The following is a 20,090-nucleotide window of genomic DNA, read 5'->3' as shown; positions in this document are numbered from 1 at the left end:
AACAGATGTGCGGGAGCCGGTCCCGGTGGGAAATGGGGCAGAGACCCCCCGTGGGGTTTCCCAGCTCTTTGCAACGTGGCTGCGCTGGCTCCCGGGCTCCTGCAGGCTCCCTGTCCGGCCAGTAGACCCCGGTTGGGATGGAGATGGGCGCTGGGATCAGCACCAGCGCTGAGGTTGTGTTTGGGACCAGGAATGGGACTAGAAGATGGAGCAGGGCTGGGAAGGGGGTTTGGAATCAGGATGTGGATCAGCCACCCCGGAACAGGTTTGGGCTGGTGGGGCTGCTGCTGTATTTCCTTTTCTCGAATAAAGCACCTTCAAACAACCGCAAGGAAGTTTCCAGATCAGATCCACTCTCTGATGCTGTGCAAGATTTTGGGGGGGGCTGGGGGGATCCAATCCGCATCCCTGAGCAGACGCTGTATTGTGCCATCCCCAGCCAAGGCCCGGGGGACAGAGACCGTCACTCCTAGGCCACACTTGGAGCTCCTGGCAGCTACAGATGCACTTGCTACTCGTGTTCTAATGTCACTGTGGATTACATTAATTAATATGAATTATTAATATTATCATTATTAATTCACTTCAGAACCAGGCTCCCCAAGGCAGAACCGTGCCCCATTCTGCCTGTGCGCGGTGTCCCCCCTACATCACTGGACACTGAACGAGCAGGGTCCGAATGATGTGTCTGCGGCTCCCAGCACAGGTAGGAAATCCCCCGTACAGACGTCTGAGCAGCGTACCCTGCCTTCCCCATGCGTGTCTGCCCTTAAATCCCATTTCCTAGACTGTTGCTGTTCACAAATACATGGGCATGCACTAGACAAGGGGAGATCCCTGATGCCAGCTGCGTTTCCAGTCACCTCACAAGTCCCGGTTGCACCCCAGGGTTGGCTCTAAGGACTCCGACAGCTTTGGGAGCTGCCGTGCATCCCACCTCATCCAGTGCTGCCAATGGGCAGGGTCAGGATCTCCTAGCACCAGTGCTGGTGTGGGTTTGACCCTGGGGCCATGGGGCTGGGCTGACCCTGAGCATTCCTGGGGCCTTGGGATTTGGGGAGAGCCCTGACGGGGCTGGGGGTGCTACCCCCGCAGCTGGGCCAGGGGTCGGAGGGCCTGGGGTGCTGGGCTGTGGCAATGGCTACAGCAAGAGTCAGTCTAGAAATATCGGCTGGTGGTGCACAGGGCAGCACCCCGAAAGGGCCTGGCTTAGGGAGGGAAATCCCCGGAGGCTCCGTTGTGCTGAACTCCCGTCTGAACCCAGCGTGGGTGCTCGGGAAGGCCGTGCTCAGGCAGGCGCAGGGAGGGATGCTCGGTAGCGACGGGCTCCGGCGGGATGCTCCGGTAACGAAACGGGAATCTTCATGAGAGGGAGAGGAGGGCAGGGCGGCTCGGGGTGGGGGGAAAGGGCAGAAAGCGGGGGGACAGTCAGCCGAGGGTCGCCGTGGCGTGGGGGAGCAGGGCCCGGCGGTGGGGAAGCGGCGGCAGCAGCGTTAAAACCCCCTTTACCGGTGGGTGTCACTGCAGGACAAGGAGCGTCCGGTGCCGGAGGGCGGCCGGGGCTGCGCGGGGGTCGGGACCCCCGCACCGGGCTCCGCTGGGGCCGGGGGGAGCGGGGGGGGACGCCCGGCTTGCGGCTCGGCTGCGCCCCACGGTGAGCTTGGCCACGGGGGGGGCGGGGGGGAGCGGGGGCCGCGGTGGGGACCGGTCCGAGGTGGCACCTGGGGCGGGGGGGAGGCACACGAGGCCGCCCGGCCGGCTCCAGCCCTCACCCCCCGGCCGGGCAGGGCAGGGTGGTCCTTCCCCAGGCGTGGGTGCCAATGCAGCGGGGAGTGGGTGCCGATGCAGCGGGGAGTGGGTGCCGATGCAGCAGGGAGTGGGTGCCGATGCAGCGGGGAGTGGGTGCCGATGCAGTGGGGAGTGGGTGCCGATGCAGCAGGGAGTGGGTGCCGATGCAGCGGGGAGTGGGTGCCGATGCAGTGGGGAGTGGGTGCCGATGCAGCAGGGAGTGGGTGCCGATGCAGCAGGGAGTGGGTGCCGATGCAGCGGGGAGTGGGTGCCGATGCAGTGGGGAGTGGGTGCCGATGCAGCGGGGAGTGGGTGCCCTGTGCTCCCGCCGGACAGCCCAGCCGAGCTGTAAGACTGGGACCATTTGGGGCACAACTCTGACCAAGATTTCGGGGCGCAGTGGGACAGGTCTGTCGGCTACAAGCCCCACGGAGCGGTGTCTCCTCCTGAACGCACTTTCTTTGACTCGGCTGTCGCTTTTTTGGGTTTCTGATCTCTTTGGGGGCTTCTTGGACCTGTCCCAAGTCAGCAGGTCTGCGTGGGCTCGGTTCGCACCCCGTTTGTTTGCCAGCCCTTCTCCAGCCGCGCAGGACTCGCTGGAGATGCTCCCTTCCCTGTGCACGCCCCAAGGCCCTGAGCGGTTGCCGCAGGCAGGCGCAGATGCTGGGCCTGGACCAAGAGCCGAACGTGGCTCCGCCAGGCAGCAGGGCAAACCTCGTGCCTGGGTTTCTCACACGCTTGTAAACAGCATCGTTTTTATCAAGAGGAGTCATTTAAGGCCCTGCTTTGTCTCTCCCTGGGGAGGTGGGGAAGGTCTCTGGTTATAATCCACCCCTGCCAGCATGGCAAACCCTACTGTTATCCTCCCAGTTATTTTAGATGGGTTTTATTTAGATGCCTGTACCAAAAAGAGGGAATGGCATACCAGGGTTTCCCCTGTGTGGAGCAGGTGATTTCTTTCCTCCCTCAGCTCAGGTGTGGGCAGGGTGGAGTTTGCTACAGCAGCTTCCTTATATAAAGGGCAGGTTGAGGCACAACCTGTCCCTAAGGAGGGGATGGGGGAAATGCCAGAGCAGCTGGTGTGGAACCTTCCTTGTCCTGGGAGAGGTAAGAAAAGCTGTCTCTGCAGTTTACTTCATTTTTTTTTTTTTTTGTCTCAAACAGTAGAGTTTAATGTTATGAAGGACCTTGCTCTTTTAAAAGTTGGACTGGAGACCTGGTGGGGAGCATGCCCTGGGCTCAGCATGGCTTCTTTGCATCCCTTGGCTGCTGGTGGGCCTGTGTAGGAGGGCTGGGCTGGCCCCAGCTCTGAGGTGTGTGCGGCAAAGTCACGCTGGGCACATCCACCCCCTCTGCAGTGCTTGTTATTGGCCCCGTCCTGAGCTGGGGGTGCAGCTGGGGCTGCCCAGGAGAGCAGGGCTCACCCCTGTGGACCGTGGCCCAGAGGAGCTCAGGCCATCCTGGGGTGAACACCCCTGAGCTCTCCGAGTGCCAATGGGATGATGAATACAAAGACCGAAAGCTAACATTGGACTTAAATATTACCTGGTACAATCTGAGATATAACAGTAGGTGTGAGAAGCAGACTATTTAGGAATAATTAATTATTCCATGAGCAATCTTGCACGGTTAAAGCAATCGCAGTTGTTACCAAGTGGTATTTTCTTAAGGTGAAACACCCTGTTAGGAGGAGATGGCTTTTAAAGGTGTTGGTACCTGCCTGAGCCTCTGCTGTCACCTGTTGGTGACCAGGCTGGGGTTTGGGTGCTGTGACACTGAATTGGTGCTGGCGGAGTTTGAGTTTTTTCAGCAGCTGCTTGGAGAGGCCCAGCTCTGAGGGACACCAGGCACCCACAGCTGCTCGAGGGGGAGCGTGGAGCCGGCTGGGGCCACCTTCAAGCGAAGGCATCGCTCTGCGGCGAGGCCACAGTTTGGCGGAGCGCTTAAAGCAGGTGTTTGGATGCCTTCACACAGGCAAGGGCTTTGCTGAAGCAGGCAGTGATGGGAAGCTTACTTGGCAAGGAAATGAGGAGGACTGCTGGATTATGAGATATTACAGATGCTATCAACCAGGATATGGTTGCATTTGCTATATTTGTTCAGAACAGACGCTGAAGGAGACTGTCCTGCTCTCCCTCTGGGGCCGCACTGGTGTAAGCACGGCCCTGTTCCTGGTGTGAGTGTTGTTACCTTGAGCGTGACAAGAACTGTGGCGACCAGCCTGAGCAAGGCGTTGTGCATCTGACAAGAAACAATGAACAGGCTGAGACAGAATCATTCCTCTCATATTTACGATTTATTTGGCTGTACCTGCATTAGCATAACTTTTTCAAAGCAGCGAGCAAGCCGATGGCTATGGCAGGGTCTGAGGGCTGTGGTGCCCAGCACAGTGCTGCAGTCCCTGCTGCATGGATGCTCTGGGGAAGGGGACCACAGCTCGCAGGGACTTCTCAATGGGAGGCACTGAACGCCTTTTTACGAGCGTCACGGTCTGGAAAAGTACTGAGATGAGGCCCAACCTATAATGAAAAGAGCAGATTGATGATTGGTTACAGCGAGCAGCCAGCCAAAGGAAATAGGCTGTAGCACAAACAGGGAAGAGACTGCAGGTTAGTGCAAGGGTTTTTGCCTGTTTGGGAGACGTTGCTCTAGCTGAAGTTAAACACTTAACCTGTTTGAAATGAGGACTAGTTTTCTGATTGACTTCAGGAGATTCTTACTCTGCTCTAGTAACAAGATCCTATAGTCTCACTATTGTGTGTTGGTTGTCTGGTGTTTTCAAATGCTGGCGTGCATTAAGGTTGGACCCTGAAATAAATATCATTTGTTTGCTACAACGCGGGACTTGTGCGCTTCACTGAGGGGGCCAGGATGGGCTCAGAGCTCCCAGGGAAGCCCCTGTCAGGTACTCTCGCATGACCTGCCCAACAAACACAGGAGCTGCCTCTCCCCAGGAATCACCTTCGAGGTGGGGAGGTAGTGAACAAATGCCTGTGACAAATAAACAAAGGGGAAGTCACCTGGAGGAGAAAGGTCCCAGGGCCCTTTGGGGCAAGTGGTGGGGTTTACACACAGCCACATAAAGCAAACCTGTGCAGTAGGCGTAGAGTTACTGAGATGTGGGAGTGTCTTTGGGGACAGAGTGGGTTTACCAAGGGGGCCATGGGCTTTATGTGCCCCAGCACAATTCCTTGTGCCATTTATCTGCCTTGTGTGGATGTGCAGAGCTGCCTCCTGCTTCCCCCACCCTGCTCAGGCTGGCTGGATGTCAGGTTTTGCATATGTAAAAATAAGCAGCAGTCTTTGCCCTGAAAAGCTTGCTAGTGATCTCATTAATCAAGACAAACAAAGCGTATTTAGCTATTCCTCCTCTGTGGAGGAAGGCATTCAGGTACTTAAATATGCATTTGAGTGCCTAACTTCAGACAGTGGTTTCTGGATGTTTTTGCTTTCTCTCAAGTAGCAGCAGTGACATAACCCCTCTCTGGGAGGGAGAGGTGGGGGAGGCAGAACCAAGGGCTGCTAAAGTAGGTGGGCAGCTCCTGGGAGCTGGCAGGGACAACCCCCAGCTGGGCCAACTCCAACCTCTCATTAATGATGCAGGAGTTTTTCCCTCAGAGCTGGGATTGTTAGGATAATCCAGTGCCTGCAGGTAAGGGCAGCTGAGCTGCTTCTCTCAGTTGTGCCTCTGCCTTCCCTATCATGCTCCCTGCCCACCAATGCTGGGAACTGGGCAGGGAGGAATTTCTGCCTGGGATTGGGTTGAAGCTGCAGGGGAGGAAACAGCAGATTATTCACTCCAGTCTTGGTGCAAAGCTCCCAGGTGAGAAATGTCACACTGAGCCACCACTGGCAGTAATTAAAATTAGCAGAGCCCTTGACAGAGTTGTGAGGGATGCCAGCTTCTGCCCTCAGCATGAGTAAGTGGGAAGCACCAGGTGTAGGACAGGGGACAAGTGCTATTTTAAAAAATGAGAAACCCCCTCATAATGAGGGACAGCTGAGAAGTATGGATTAGTCCCAGGCCAGTAATTAGAGTCAAGATAAGGGTGTCCTTGGGTCAAAGGTCTTATTATGACAGAGACTGGTGTTGAGAAGTCAATGCCAGTGATGAATCCTCATCTCTGATTCTTCTAATTCATATTTTAAATGATGAACCCAAAGGTACTTCCTCTAGAGACAGCTGATGATCTTTACCATTACTCTGATGTGGTTATGGGCTGGGATTTTGTCCGAATTGTGGATTTGGAGCATTGGCTGTAGCAGGACAGGACCGTAGTTTGTAGGCACAAGCTTGGTGGTTTTCCTTGCAGGATGATGGAGCTGCGATGGTTTTCAGCCACTGACTAGAAGCAATGTTTTGCTGTTGTTCATGGCATTTGTTATTGACAAATTAAAACCTGCAGGACACTTGCAGCTGGGATGTTGTAATGTCAGTGCTTGCTTCAAGGAACTAGAGGGGCAGTAAAATAAACTTACCACTCCTAAAACTTAAATGTGTGTTATTTGGGGGTTGTTGTCATTTGGGTTTCTCAGTTACGATAATGTTTGAAATCGAAGGACTGTAAATGATTGCTTGTCAAGCATTAGTACAACCACGTGCATGTTGCAAGCAGAAGCAGGTCTGTTAATGGAGGACTAATAAATCACAGGAGATGCAGAAAGGCTAAGCTGGCACAGGGAAGGCAGAGCTCCCCTGATGGCGGCAGAGCACATACCCCAGGGACTGGGATTTTGTGGGTGCTGTTGGTGTTGGGCTTGTTGGCACTGAGGTGGGTGCTGGGGTGTGTGCGCTGTAGCTGCTGGGCACCGTGAGCACCCTTGGGTGGTCAGTGAGTTTAGCTTCTGGGGGGGAAGGTAAATGAGAGTTGCACTGGCTGGGGGGAAGTTTTAACTGATACAGCTGCATTAAATGGTTTATGTTTACTTGTGGGAGGTGTTGAGAATGAACTTGTGAAAAGGGCTGAAGCAAGTAATAAACAGCACCAGGCTCTCCTCCTGCCCCGGAATGATCCATGCTCGGCCGCAGGGAGATGCGGCTGTACCCGCTCCTCTCCCAGCACCTGCCTGGCTCTGCCCGCCTGCTCGAAGGTGGCTTCCCAGCCTTGTACGATTTTTCATTTTAACAACAAAGCTGCCCCTAGACTCAGCCTAGTTTTTCCATCATCCATTTGATTGAATCCTTTTAGCGGGTGACAAAACACTTTCTTGAGCTTTCTTTACAGGAAACCAATCTCTATTCCTTTTTCAAAACCTCCCTCATTTACAGGAGTCTAACAAATCCTGGGCCTTTTAAGTCCTTTCCTGTTGTTTTTTTTCCTCCCCAAAACAACACAAAACAGTGCCATGTTTGTAGATTCTTTTTTCAGGGGGGAGGAGGGAATAAAATACACAACACGGAGAGGGGTAGGGTGCACACACTGACGCACGCTGCGCCGAGCATCCCCGTACAGACAAAACCCACGCGTGCGCGTGCACATCGAGATGCAAATGATTTCCGTGAAGCTATCACTTGTAAAGCTTGACAGAAAATAATGAGAAACACTAAATCTTTTATAAGGTCAACACTCAAGCAGCTGTCAAACAAGAAAAGAATTTAGCGAAAGATCCGCAAAAACTTCCATCGCCTCATTAAATCCAACAGGGCCGGGGCCCGGCGTGGTGAGGAGGCACTGGGGCGCCTCCGTTTTGTGTCAGTAATTTGCGGCGGAGGAAGAGGGAAGACGAAACAGCCAGCGCCGAAGGGGCCTTGGGGGAGGCTGGGGAATCGTTAGTGCGCCAGGAGCGGCCTCGGCTCCTAATTGGAAGCATTGGGCATTATCAACGGAGGATTTGCCTCGGCTCCCTGACAGCTCTCTAGGCCTGGAATGATAGCCCACTTGTCAGTGTAAAAGACCATTAAAAACAAACCATTTTGATTTAATTGGAGGCGGTGCGCTGGGGGCCCAGGTGAGGTGCTTCATCAGCTGATGTTGGCTGCTGATGCCTTTTTCCCCCTGTATTGATGGCTTTTTTTTTTTTCCTCCCCTCCCTTTCAAAAACTGTCTAGGAAAGAGAAAGAGGTGCTGAAAGATCCTTCACAGCTGCATGGAGAGCGGCTTTCAATAGGGTTGTCAACAAATGCCATGACAAGTTAGAGAGAGGCAGGTATTTTTAAAACAGACGTTATTCTGTCCAAGATGAGCCGTGCTCGGGGGTGTGTGTTGGATTATTAGGGTTACAAATACTGTGGCTTTTCCTGGTAGTAGCGTGCTTAACCGGTTTAAAGAATGGGGTTGATTTTTCTCTCCCCACCTTTCTAATTCCAAGAATGTAGGGGAATGCAGGACAAGGCAGTCTGGGCTAAATGATCCTTATTTGCTTCAGACCCAGGAAGGTTTCAAAAAGTGCTCAGCAATTCTTGCCCGCTGTATTTAATGCCCCATGAAGATTTGGGATTTTTTTTTAATTCCTGAAAATAAGGGCTGCAGATGTTTGCTGGAGTTCACTGGTCACTTGGTCTGGGCAATAGCGTTAGCAAAGGAGAGTTAACCCACTGGAACTGTAACCCAGCGTGTGCCCCCTTTGGCAGATGTTCTGGGGCCAGACCAGAACTGGCAGCTTTTGCACTGACCTCGAGTGTTTGAGATTTGAATCCTGACCCTTCTCATGCCAGGCAGGTGTTTTACTTCAAACTAAGCTGTCTGTTGGTAAATAGCATCTCTGCAGAAGGCAGAATAGGTCCATAAATGAAACCCCAAGTCCATTTAAAAAGCACTTCCGTGGATTTGTGTACGAAATGGCACACAAATCAAAAAAAGCACCAAAAGCAATGGTAGGTGCTCACCTAGAACCCAACATAGTGTGTGTGGCTTTACCGCAAACCATGAGGCTGCAAGCACCCCAAATTTGTTCCTTCACGGGTGAATATCTCCATAACAGCAATGGACATTGGTTGTCAACAGTTGCTTGTGCTGCATTTGGATGTCAGGGTTTGGATGCAGGTGGAGCCTGTCCTGGAAATGGTCCAGGCTGTAAGGCTGCACAGGGAGGGGTGGTATTTTCTTGGGTCAATTAGGAGATGTTGAAGAGCAGTGAAAATGGCAGAGGAATGATGGGTTACTGTGTCTCTGAGGGAGACACAAGCAAGGGCTGAGCATGGCAGAGGGCAGCATTAGGGTGTGATGGAGAGGTTGAGTGTCCAGGGCACATGCAGAGGAATACTGGGAATGGCTGGACCATGGAAATGCTTTGCTGCAATTTGAGCAATTGCATTGCTCGAAGTTTTAGCTGTTAGGCAAAACAAGAAAACCTGCAGAATCTGCAAGGAAGTGTAGCGATGGTGACTGGGGCCCGGAGCCTGCATTTTGTCACAGAATGGCTGTGGGGTGGGAGGTGACATCTCTGCTGTGGTCCCAGCGGAGATGTGCAAGGATCGTGCCCAGAGTAGCTGGGTCTCTGCTGGCCATTTGGAACCCTACAGTGAGTTGTATTTTCTTTTTGCATTGTGCCTGTTGTAGGCAGGTCCTCACTGAAGGCCAGCAGTGCTGCTTTGGATTGTCACTGCAGGGCCTAGACCCACCAGTTCAAGTGGCTTGGGCCACTGAACAGCCACCAGGTGACACTGATCTTTTTTTGGTCAGCCAAAATCCCAGCTGAAGGGAGGTTTGGTTGGTACCATGGTGACAGAAAGCTCCTGAACTCATTGCTTTACTCTTTAAGCACTATCTAGGGCCCAGGAGACAAGTTTTACAACACTCCACGAAGTTTCGCTGTCCTCACACCTGGGAGGATAAATGCTGTACTGAAAAGCCAGCCCACCACGTGCTGTGCGTGTCAAGCCTAGGTTATTTAAGCAGAGTCTATGGCTTTTCTGACAAGACAACAGTTGCAAGATTACATGAGTTGTGCTTGTCAGTTCAGCTCTTTAGACAAAAATAGAGGTATGGCATTAAAAAAAAATGTGGAACATTTTTGTGTGTATGTGCTAAACCTCAACTGTTAATTCCGATGAAGGATCAGGCTGTGAGCAGATATCGGATCCCTGGTGAGAATCAAATTCTGGAGCCCAGAATTTTGCTGCAAAGTTTATACAGTGGGGATTCCTTTAATTACTTTCAGTGGAAATTTACCTGACAGAGCTTTCCCAGGTAACGCAAGGCGTATGCGGGAGAGCCGCTCAGCTGCTGACAGAGCCTTTGATTTTGTGCCAGGTTGCAAATTAAGTCTTTTGCCAAGGTACCCGAACACTTGCTCGTCAATTGCTTATCGCTTATTCATATTGCGCATCGAGCGCAGCTCGTTTCATCTGCTTGGGAAGGCAGAGCGTGTTGACAAAAAGTGGTGTCCAAAGTTGCTGCATTTTCTTTCCTCCCCCTGTTTGGTCAAATAAACAAGACTATTCTTCCTGGAAAGCCACCTTGAATGTCTGTGCAAGTTGGAATTCTCTAATGAGCAAAGGAACAACCCTGGTTGTGTCAGTGACACACAGTGCACAGAGCTATTTTGACACACGGGTGAATTCTGTTCTACATCATTGCTGTGTGAGGCGTTACTACCAAAATCCTTCTGGATTGACTTGACAGAGCCCTGGAAATCTGTTGTGGAGTGGCCAGTATTGACTTACTAGTTTGGATTGTGACTACCAAATATTCAGATGGAGGTAGGTGGAGCTTCACCCTGGGCTGGCACAGGCAGGGCTATGAGGATGCTGTATTTTAGCAGCAACATCCTTTCCGGAGTTTGGCTGACACCAGGGATGCCATTCTGCCTGGGCCAGCATGATGCTAGTGATGAGTGACACAGGGATGGGACACATTTATTTATGTCCATGCTGGGTGCCTGAGGTACAGTCCCCAGGGAATGTAGTCCCACATCTACAAATAAATGAAGTCTTGGTGCACAGTCATAGCTGTGTTGGCAAAACCTGAGCCCAGGAGTCCTGTCACTGCAGGCAGAGAGCAAGGCAGAGGCCGTTTGCCTTGGGGGGTGACTGAGGAAGAGGAGGGCAGTAAAAGCATCTTGCTGAGGTGAGTAAGGAGTTAAGGTCTGTTTGTTGATTTTTTTTTTTAAATATACTCCAATTCAGCAACTTTCCCTAATGAACTGTCTGTCAGGACATGACTGGCTCCCTGCAACCTGTTTGTCTTGGCGAGCTGGAGGGCCCAGGAGACCACATGCCAGGTTGGTCCTCCAGAGTGAGACATGGAGCAGGAGCGATCACCCGGCGTCGGAGAGCCTGTAAATCACCCGGTTAGCTTAATAGCGTGAGCCATTATTCTAAAGCAGTGGGGCTGAAACCTAAATCCAAATGAAAATATAGTCAATTTGTCTATACTTTACTGACTGAATGACTATGTAATGTCATGCAGCCCTGGCAATGCAGGCAGCAAGCAGAGGCAATTAGCAGGGAGGGCAAAGCTCCTTTGTTTCTTTTCTTCCACTTCCTCTGCAAGCTCTAGCATGGTGCCAGAGATAGTCTTGCAGGGACTGAATGGAAAGTCCAGTTTAAGAGCCAGGAGTGACATCCACACCCAGTTTCTGCAGGTCTCTGTAAGGGGTCAGGTTGGGAATAGAGATATCCTCCTTGTTGATTTTACGGGTCTAAAGGAACAAAATCTCATCTTCCTGCCTTGGGCTACAACCATTTTGGTAGCTCTGGGTGCTCTGCATTGCTCCCCCCAGGCCCAGAGCTGGCTAGACTGAAAGGCATCATGCCAGATGACACGCAGTGGCTGAGTGACGAGAAGGATGAGTGGCTTGAGGACATGTCACACCCCTGCACCTTGCACCAGCCTCAGTCACATGGAAAAATAGTCCAAAGTGATGCTGTGGTCAGGGAAATGGAATCTCTGTGTATTCTTGCCCAGAGCTGGAAGTTGTTCCCAGGTCATGAGCATCTTCTGTAATGGCCAGAGTGGGACAATGTCACTGAAGGCTGAAATAATACACAGATGGGAGTCTGCTAACAAGCTTTCTGTAAAGCGGTATTTTTGTGGTTGCTTTTCACACAGTAGGATGAGGGTGTTATATGCATTAAAGACAGTGTTTTGGTAAAGTCCCTACAGTGGTCAGTGCTAACTGCTGGTCTGCCCAAGCCACTGAGTCTTAAAAAACCCATAAAGTAGTTATCTACCACCACAGAAGAGCCTGAGAAAGGTTTCATGAGGACAGAAACACCACAAGAACAAGCTCCCTCACCTCTTTGGATCACTGCTCTCTATTGCCACCCTTGTAAAGGAGGGATTGGTAGAGTGAATCCCAGAGTCTCCCTGGGTTTGGTTGAAGGGTTAGGCCAGTTTGTCTTTCAAGACCATTCCACCACCTCCCTTGTAGAACCCAACTTTACAGAGATGGTTAAAGCACAGTTTGAGGGCTACCGAGTGTCTTTGGGGGAACCATCAACTTTCTCTGGGTTGTTACTGCTTTTAACTGGGTCAGCATTTATGGATGTTCAAGAGAACTTATTTTTCCATGGAGGAAACCGTGCACTGAAACTCAGCTGAACAATGAATTTCCTGATCCAAGTTCTAACATGGGCTGTGTCTGTTAGATCTGCAGCTGGGGAAAGGCAAACCTTCCAGGTTAATGTAATAAGAAAGGAGGAGTACAGAAAATCTGCAGAGCCTCTGCAAAATGAGCTGTCCCTCCTCCCCTGGTTGCTGCTCCTGGGGAGGAAGGGAAGAGGAGAGGAAGGAGAAAGAGAGAAGAAAAGACTTGGAGGTTTGAGAGCTGTGGCTGGGGGGGAACCCAACCGCAGTCATGGATGAAACAAAAGGGAAAGCATGAAGAAAAACACAGGCTGAAAAATGAATAGTGATGGAAAGGTCTGGGGTGAGAGAAGCTCTAAAGAGGAGGCTTGCCCCAGTATCTCGTGTGAGTTACACAATCTGTTTAACAGCAATCGGTCATGTTCTTTCCCTGACACTAGCCGCAGCAGCAGCTCTGTGCTGACAGGCAGCAGGGATAAATGATTACTGACATATGTTAATCGGACAGTCTTAGACAGGATGTAAGAGGAATACATCAAGGTGGTGCAAAACACATTTCTTGGATGAAACTCTCCAACTTGTACAAGTAAATTAGCTTCAGGAAGTCACAAGTAGTCTTCGTGGTTTTAAACTGCAGTTAAAAATCAACAGCATGGAAAAAAAAAAAAAACCCAAAACCCAAACCCATCAGAACAAGGGCTGGGGCAGAGGGCCGAGAGGCTCTTTGCAGTGGTATCTATCAATGCCAGATATGATTTTGGCCATGTAAACTCCCTGCAGGGTTTCAGTGCTTTCTGACTTTCTGGTGTCTCCTTTCCATTCCCCTTGCCCAGCTCTTCTCCCTTCCTTCCTAAAATGCCCCCTAGCTCTTCACTTGAAGTTTCCCTGTAATTTACACCACAAACAAAGCTAACAGAATTCAAACAAGTACCCCAGAGCACAGCAAGATGAGCAGATGAATTCAGGGAGATGTTTAGATCCCATTGCTAGAACAAGAAATCCTCTCCTTGGCTCTTATTTGGATCAATTAAAGGAAGTGTCACGCACATCTGCAACCTGGCTAGACCCTTTACTCAGTCGCAGGGTGAATATTGTCAATCAGGTAGTTTAGAGAGGTATCAAGAGTGCAGGCTTTCTGGAAATTTCTAATTCTTGAGGTGAAAATGCTTCTTGAACCATCTGGTGTGGTTTGAAGTAGTTTTGACAAGAGCTGATAAAATGGCAGGCTACCAAAATGCAGGTTTGACTGTCCTGCTTGTGCAGGACCGTTGTGGGGATACCAGCAGAGAACAAAGGCCACCTCAGTACTAACAGGGAGATATAAAATGATGCTTCTCTTCTGGTGAAGCTCATGAAAGTGCACACAAGAAGTTAGAAAATAAGTCATTAAGCCCTTATCTGGGAAACTGCTGCCCAACTTCCCAGGCTTATGGCTGCAAAAAACATCCCACCTTGAAGTCCAAAAGGGGCTGATGTTTGAATACATCCATTGCAGGAGCATTTTATGGTCTGGGTCTCGGAGTTCTGAGGTAGGAGCCTCCTGGCCACCTTCATTGTGTGCTAAGGGTGTTATCAGGGCATGTGGACAAGGTTAGAAGGTGTTCCTGAGTTCAATCAAGTGCTCCATACCTTCTCCAAGTGGGGCAGGTGCCAGAAGGTCTCCTCCTTTGCAGGTAGTGGGTGTTTTCGCAGAAATGTTGTGCGAGTTTCACGCACTTTGTCTTTCTGTAACCAAAGGTAAAGAAGAATGGGTTGAAACAGCTGCATGGCTACATACATCAGGTTGATGTCATGCAACATAACGACACTGGGATGAGCTAGACTAAAAGTGACTTTGGACTGATGAGCACGAGTGCCTGATCTGGGTTTCCTGGCTGGTGGGTGTGTGTTGTTCTCCTGATTAATTGCAGCTTGCAGTGCTTGATAGTCCTAGCACAAGCCAGTGCAGGTACCTGGAGAATGCTTTGGCCGCTGTGTGAAACCCTGGAGAACCTGTCTGCTCTGTGGTCTAGAATGTAGGTTTTTGTTGCTTAACTCAGTAATTGGTGGCTGCAGGCTTCAGGAACTTGATGGAGGGAACTTAGTGATTTAAAACATCAGTCATTAATAGATAAGGTAGGGATGCACTTTCCAGCATCCTAGGCTTGTGTATTCATAAAGTAGCTGCTAATTAAGAACATTGTATTCTTGCACTTCAACTATAAAGCATAGTTTGTGATGGCAGTAAGCCCATTGAAATTGGTCATTACCATATTAGCTTGACTCTTCTTTGAGCCATTAACTAATAAAACAGTCATTGGCTGCTTTTAAATGTTATTACAATATTGGTATGTTTAACAGCACAGCGTCGCACTCTTAACAACTGCTGCGGGTGCTGGCATCAACCACACCATGCCAGGATCAGGGCTGGTGATGGTCCTTTGAACATTTCTTGGCTGCTCCACTGTTTTGTCCACTGTCACCAGTAACCTGAACAGAGCTGATGCTGTCCAAAGGACAGTCTGCAGGGCTCCTGGCATGAGGATAAATACCAAAGATAATTTGAAATCTAATTCTTTGTTACAGCAGGTCTTTTTAGTATTGAGGTGATGCAGAGAGAAGCAGAGCCTCTGTTTTAGTTGATACCAGGAGTTTAACTGGGCACCCTGTGAGCAGAGGCATTTTGATGCAGACAGATGCTTAATGATGGCTGGAAAAGTGTCACTGAAGGACAGGTGCCTTTTGAAAGGCCTTGGCCAAAGCACCACTGCCCTGGAGAGCTTGCTCAGCTCCTGTGTACATCTTCCTATACAAAACTACTTTTAAGAAAACCCCTTCCCTTTTGTTTCTAGAGCGTTTTCATGCACACATGTTGCAATTTGCACATCTAGTGTTCACTCCCACAGCATCACCCCACAGGCCATGCTCTGGCTGGAGCCAAGCTCATCTTGGCTGGGAAGCAGCTGATCATTGTTAGGCTTCACCAGCCTTCCAGTAGTCAGGGAGGATGGTTTCCCAGCTGAGACCCCTCTCCATGGCTGGGAGAAGTCCCTCCATCATGGGGTGGGACAGTGGGGGGTTATGCCTGGTAGCAGTGCTGTGCACAGGAAGGAAAAGCACTGCTGGACTACTATCACCTTCTTCTTTTCCACTCGCTGGGCTGTTGTCAGTGCTCTCTGCTGCTCCATCCACAGCTCCTTGTATTTGTGTTGAAGGAGGTCAAAAAAAGGAGTACAAGGTCTGGAAAACATTGAAAAGACAACAGTATAATCTCCAGGGTTAATGCCTCTCTGTACCTTCCCATGCTGATGCCCATCTCTGCTCCTGGAAAATGTGACTGGTGAGAACATGAATAAACCCTTGCACTGGGAAAGGCTTTCTCTTCCTCAAGAAAGACTTGAACCCACATTCATTTGCAGTTAATACACCACAGCCTACACATGCTTTTGATAACCTGCAGCAGGACTGTGCTAGGGCATTCCTCTGAAGGGGCACCTCTGCATGTAGGGTCCATACCACCACTTCTGTTCAAGCCCTGGTGTGTTGGAAGGACCATGGAGCACCACAGACTGTGGCTCAACCTTGGGTCCTGCTATGGCTCCAGAAGAGCATTTCCCAGCTGGTAATGAAAGCACTGAGTGGGGCAATGTCCAGAAGCAGAGCTGGGCCTTTGCATTGCCACCCTGGAGCTCAGAGGAGCAGCTCTGGCTCTGACCAGCTGAAAGTAGACCTGCTGGGTCCTCATCAGCCTGACACAGCCATGGCAGCTGCCTGGGATGAACCACTGGGTGCAAGAGTGTGTTTTGCTAAAATGACATTGCTTTTACTATTAAAATATCACTACTGTGGTATACCATAAAGCTGCAAACAGCTGCAATGATGGATTGGGTGAGGCATAAGAGCTGTCCTAAACAATCTGAATAGGCATAAAAATAGACTCAGTGCAGATGGGCAGGTGTCTGCAGCAGAAAGGGGAGCTGAACTGCTGAGCCCTGGTCTAGTGCCCCAGCTGCACAAACCAGATGTATTTTCCCCTTGAAACAGGGTACCAGGGAGCATCCTGGCCAGGAGGGGACAGCAGTGGAGAGGAGCTGCACATGACCACAATTCTAGGAACACAGTAAAAATAAAAGAATTTGCTTGTTGGCCAGTGTTCTGTTCAGCTGCTCTGAGCTGGCATTAACTGGACCAGCTTGTGGCAGAGCTGCAGCCTGAAAATATTGAGCCTTGCTCCTTGCAAGTGAGGATACTTTAACTTCATCAGCCACCATGGGAGGCAGAACTGGCAGTGGCAGCAGCAGGGTTCTTGCCTTGAGGACAGCATATCTCTTACTGCTGTGGCTGTGCTGCTATTCTTCTCCCCCAGAAGCAGACACTTGAAGGTGATGGAGGACCTCAAGCCTAAGTTTTATTGGTCCTTGTCCTTGTACACCTCTCTGGGGAGGGACTCTTCCCTTCTCAGCAGCAGCCTATAACAGTGTGGAACCATCAGCCCCAGCTCTGCTCCCACCTGTAGCCTGCAGTGCCTTCAGCTGCAGCTCCTGTAACAGAAAAGCAGTGCTTTCCCTGCCTGTCAGAACCAACTGCAAGACACTGGGGACTTGGCCTAACTGCTGGGCTGCTTCTGGGCCACCAGCTCCACCAGAAGGTGGTTTTCTGCAGAGAGAGCCCATGCGCCACGGAGTGAGCTGGTGCTTCGTGGCTTTTGGCAGGAGTGGGTCCAAATGCAGTAGCAGCCAGCTTTTAGCAGTGGAGAATCTTTGATGATCACGGAGGGTGCCAGCAGCACGTATGCAAATAGTAACTCTTCTGTTTCTTGTTTCTTCACCCCTGTGGTGACTTTTATTACTTAATTATTGCACACCACATGCTTCAAAACAGCCTAATCTATGGTCGTGTTTTCTAATGATACTAGATGTGTGATCCAGCAATATACATCCCAAGGGGGCATTCATATCAGAGGAGATATCCTTCTGCAGACCTCCTCTTTCATAGATCACATGCTGCAGGGCTTTTCAAGGCTTTGCTTACAAATCAGCTGCGCTGCTCTGGACCGTTATCTGGAGACACCCTGTGCCAAAGGGTGGACCTTTACTCTTTGTTTTCCCCTCTTCTCCCTGCTCCTTCCCTTCCAGTTTGGCATTTCACACTGATCAGAGCTGGGCAAAATATTTACAAAGGATAAAAGATGTGGCAAACCTGTAGTCGCGTGTCTTTTGTCCAGGTGGGTCTCCAGTCTCATTGTGTGGTGTAAATTTTGGTAGTCCTGGCACAAGCACGTGGTGAGCTTTGCACATGGGCTTGTTTCCTTGGCCTGTCCCTTTGCTCTCTAAGGCAGGAGCTTTCCTGGTGTGCAGGAATAGCAGGGAGGGACTTGGGAAAACATTGAGCCTTTGTGTGTAGTGTTTGATTATTGATTTTTGTGGTAGCTGAATGTGTTTTCACATCTCTATGGAGGTGACTTTTACCATCTCCAGTGGACCAGCCAGTTGATGACTGATTAGTCCACAGCTGGCTTGTAAGTAGATGCTTGAAAGGACACATTTGGGTTGATGCTCTTCAGAGATCCTTCCCTGCCGTGTGATTAATCGCATTTAAGTCCTGATCCAGCAAAGTATAGAATCATGCCTGGAATAATACACGCACGAACTGCCTCTTTGAAATCGGTGGGAATGACTCGTGTGCTCAGTTATACATGTAAGCTCTGGCGGGGCTGTAGGACGTGAGGCTTTGTCTGGCTTCTGCCTCCTTTGAGAGAAATACTGAGAAAGTGAGGAAGAGCAGGGGATATCAGGTAACACACTTCTTTGACTAAGGTTACTGGAGAAATTTCAGCAAGGCGGCTTTTTCTTTGTAGGTCAAATGCTGATCTCATTGGAGTGGATGGGGAATTTTGGCCCAGATATCGGCGCTGCTTGGCAGCGTGACAGTATTTCTCATTTGCAGCTAGCCTTTGGGAAAATGTCCTCTTGCCTTCGTGTTACGTAAGGACAGGAATGAACGGCTTGTATGTTCTGTTTCCTTTTGTCACCCTGCCCAGATGTCACTCCTCTGAACTAGGAGGATTTTGCTGTTATCTGCAGATGCTGTGGGGAGAGCGGAGGAAGCATCTGCTGAAAACACTTACTGCGGATTAAAACCCATCTCGTTCAGAGTAACTCAGATCTCCTTGTTTTGGCGTAAGCGCCCTGCCACAGAAAGGAAAGGCAAAGAAGTTCTGATAGGATGTAACAAATTATTTATAATTGTGGAAAAAAATAATCAGCCGCTTCCTTTTATAGTCAAATAGTTGGAGCCACTTCTAATGTTGACATTTCCTAAATATTTTAAAATTTACCTGTGCACATTTTCAAAACTATTATCCCTGAAACAGTTCCTGTCTCTTTAATAGACTCTCTCTCTAATTTACTTTCAAGAGTCAGGGTACAGACCTATTTTCAACTGAAATGACAAGCGCCTGCTAGCTTGGTTATACAATGTGGTATGCTAGTCTGCCAGAAATCTCCTGGAAAAGAAGCTGCAGCCTCTTAATAGGCTATTTCACTGTGAAAACAGTGTTAAAAAAGTATAATAAAGTATTAACAATATTAAAATAAAACAGTGTAGGCCTTAAATGAGCTACAAACTAGTTAAATCTATTCTATTCAATATGAGCCTTCAGTGCTTTGCAGCTGATACCTCAGAGCTGGGATTTATCTAAAATGAAGGCACCAGGGACATGCAAGAGAAATGGTAATTATAATTTGCAAACATTAGGCTGACACTTTTTTGTGTATGTGTGTATAAATTCTGACAGCTGTGATTTGTGCCATGCCAAATAGTGCTCCGCTAAGCTGGGAAGGGCTCCCTTTCTGGCAGGCCATCCTCAGAGCAGCAGCTCATTAAAACTTTGGAGAAGGAGAAGTTGCCGAAAACAGGAAGGCGTCAGAACCATCTGAGGGACTCTTGGTACACGCTTGTTGAAAGGTGTTTGAGAAGAGAGCCTTGGGTCTGACAAACTGGAATTTTAGTACGCCTCTCCGTTCACAGTGGGGCAAAATAATTGGTCATCAGTGACTACTAATTTGGTTTAGTAGCCAGAGGCGTTTTTTTTTCTTCCCGGAAAATCAATGAGAGTGCCGAGGTCTGTTCAACGTGATTCAGCTCAAGACGGGTCCTCATTTAGCTCTTGATGCTTCTTCCACTGGAGACAGCTATTTTGTTAAAATGAAATTAAAATCTGTCTATAATACTTGGCTCAGGGTGCGGCACCCGTCAATGCCATGCTGCTCTTGAGGTTTCAAGGTTGTCAGTCTCCCCTCAAACTTATTTTCAAAGGTTTATATATCAACTGAAAAAAAGGTATTTGGCAAAAGTGGATACAAAGGACTTTGCTCAGGAAGGGGGTTTACACCAGCTTAAAAGGTGCAATCAAATTGGATTGGTAAGTTGTGTTGTAAAAGGGTAAAAACTTGACTTGTGATTGCCTTTTTCTTGTATTATTCAAAAGCATAGGGGCTTGTAAATATTTTAGCACAAACTTCAGCCCTTGGATTTTCCGGGTAGCTCTCCAGCCAGTGCAGACGGCTCCTGCAGCAGTCTTCCCGCTGCTGGTCAGGACGGGCTCCGGCGGGGAGCGGAGCGAGGGAGCAGAGGACACGTGCATGGGCATTGACTCCCCGGCGGCTGTGCAGCTGTTTGGGCTGTGCCGAAAGCACTGCTCTGATTGCAATGGCAACTTAGTGGCAGCAGGATCTGGCCCTGCATGGGTGCTTATGCAATAGATAAATCATATAATTCATCATATAATTGATTTTTTTTTTTACGGTTGTGATATTAACACTGTGTTGCAACACCACTGCCCAGCCTGAAATT

At 49.7% G+C, this 20,090-nt stretch overlaps 1 protein-coding gene across 1 annotated transcript in view; it reads right to left on the bottom strand.

Moving 5' to 3' along the window:
- Positions 1-4,238: 4,238 nt before the first annotated feature.
- Positions 4,239-20,090, bottom strand: part of CFAP77 (cilia and flagella associated protein 77) — a 61,685-nt gene continuing 45,833 nt past the window's right edge. Inside the window, exons 4-6 of the mRNA XM_075716703.1 lie at positions 15,374-15,476; positions 13,887-13,982; positions 4,239-4,307 (exon numbers count right to left, since the gene is read on the bottom strand). Coding sequence (XP_075572818.1) covers positions 4,239-4,307; positions 13,887-13,982; positions 15,374-15,476 — 268 coding nt within the window. The remainder of the gene's footprint in view (positions 4,308-13,886; positions 13,983-15,373; positions 15,477-20,090) is intronic.

This window comes from Pelecanus crispus, chromosome 9 (genome assembly GCF_030463565.1).
Source record: "Pelecanus crispus isolate bPelCri1 chromosome 9, bPelCri1.pri, whole genome shotgun sequence".
In the NCBI taxonomy this organism is placed as follows: domain Eukaryota; kingdom Metazoa; phylum Chordata; class Aves; order Pelecaniformes; family Pelecanidae; genus Pelecanus; species Pelecanus crispus.
Note: the sequence above shows the minus strand (reverse complement) of the source record. Positions and strands in the feature narration are given on the sequence as shown.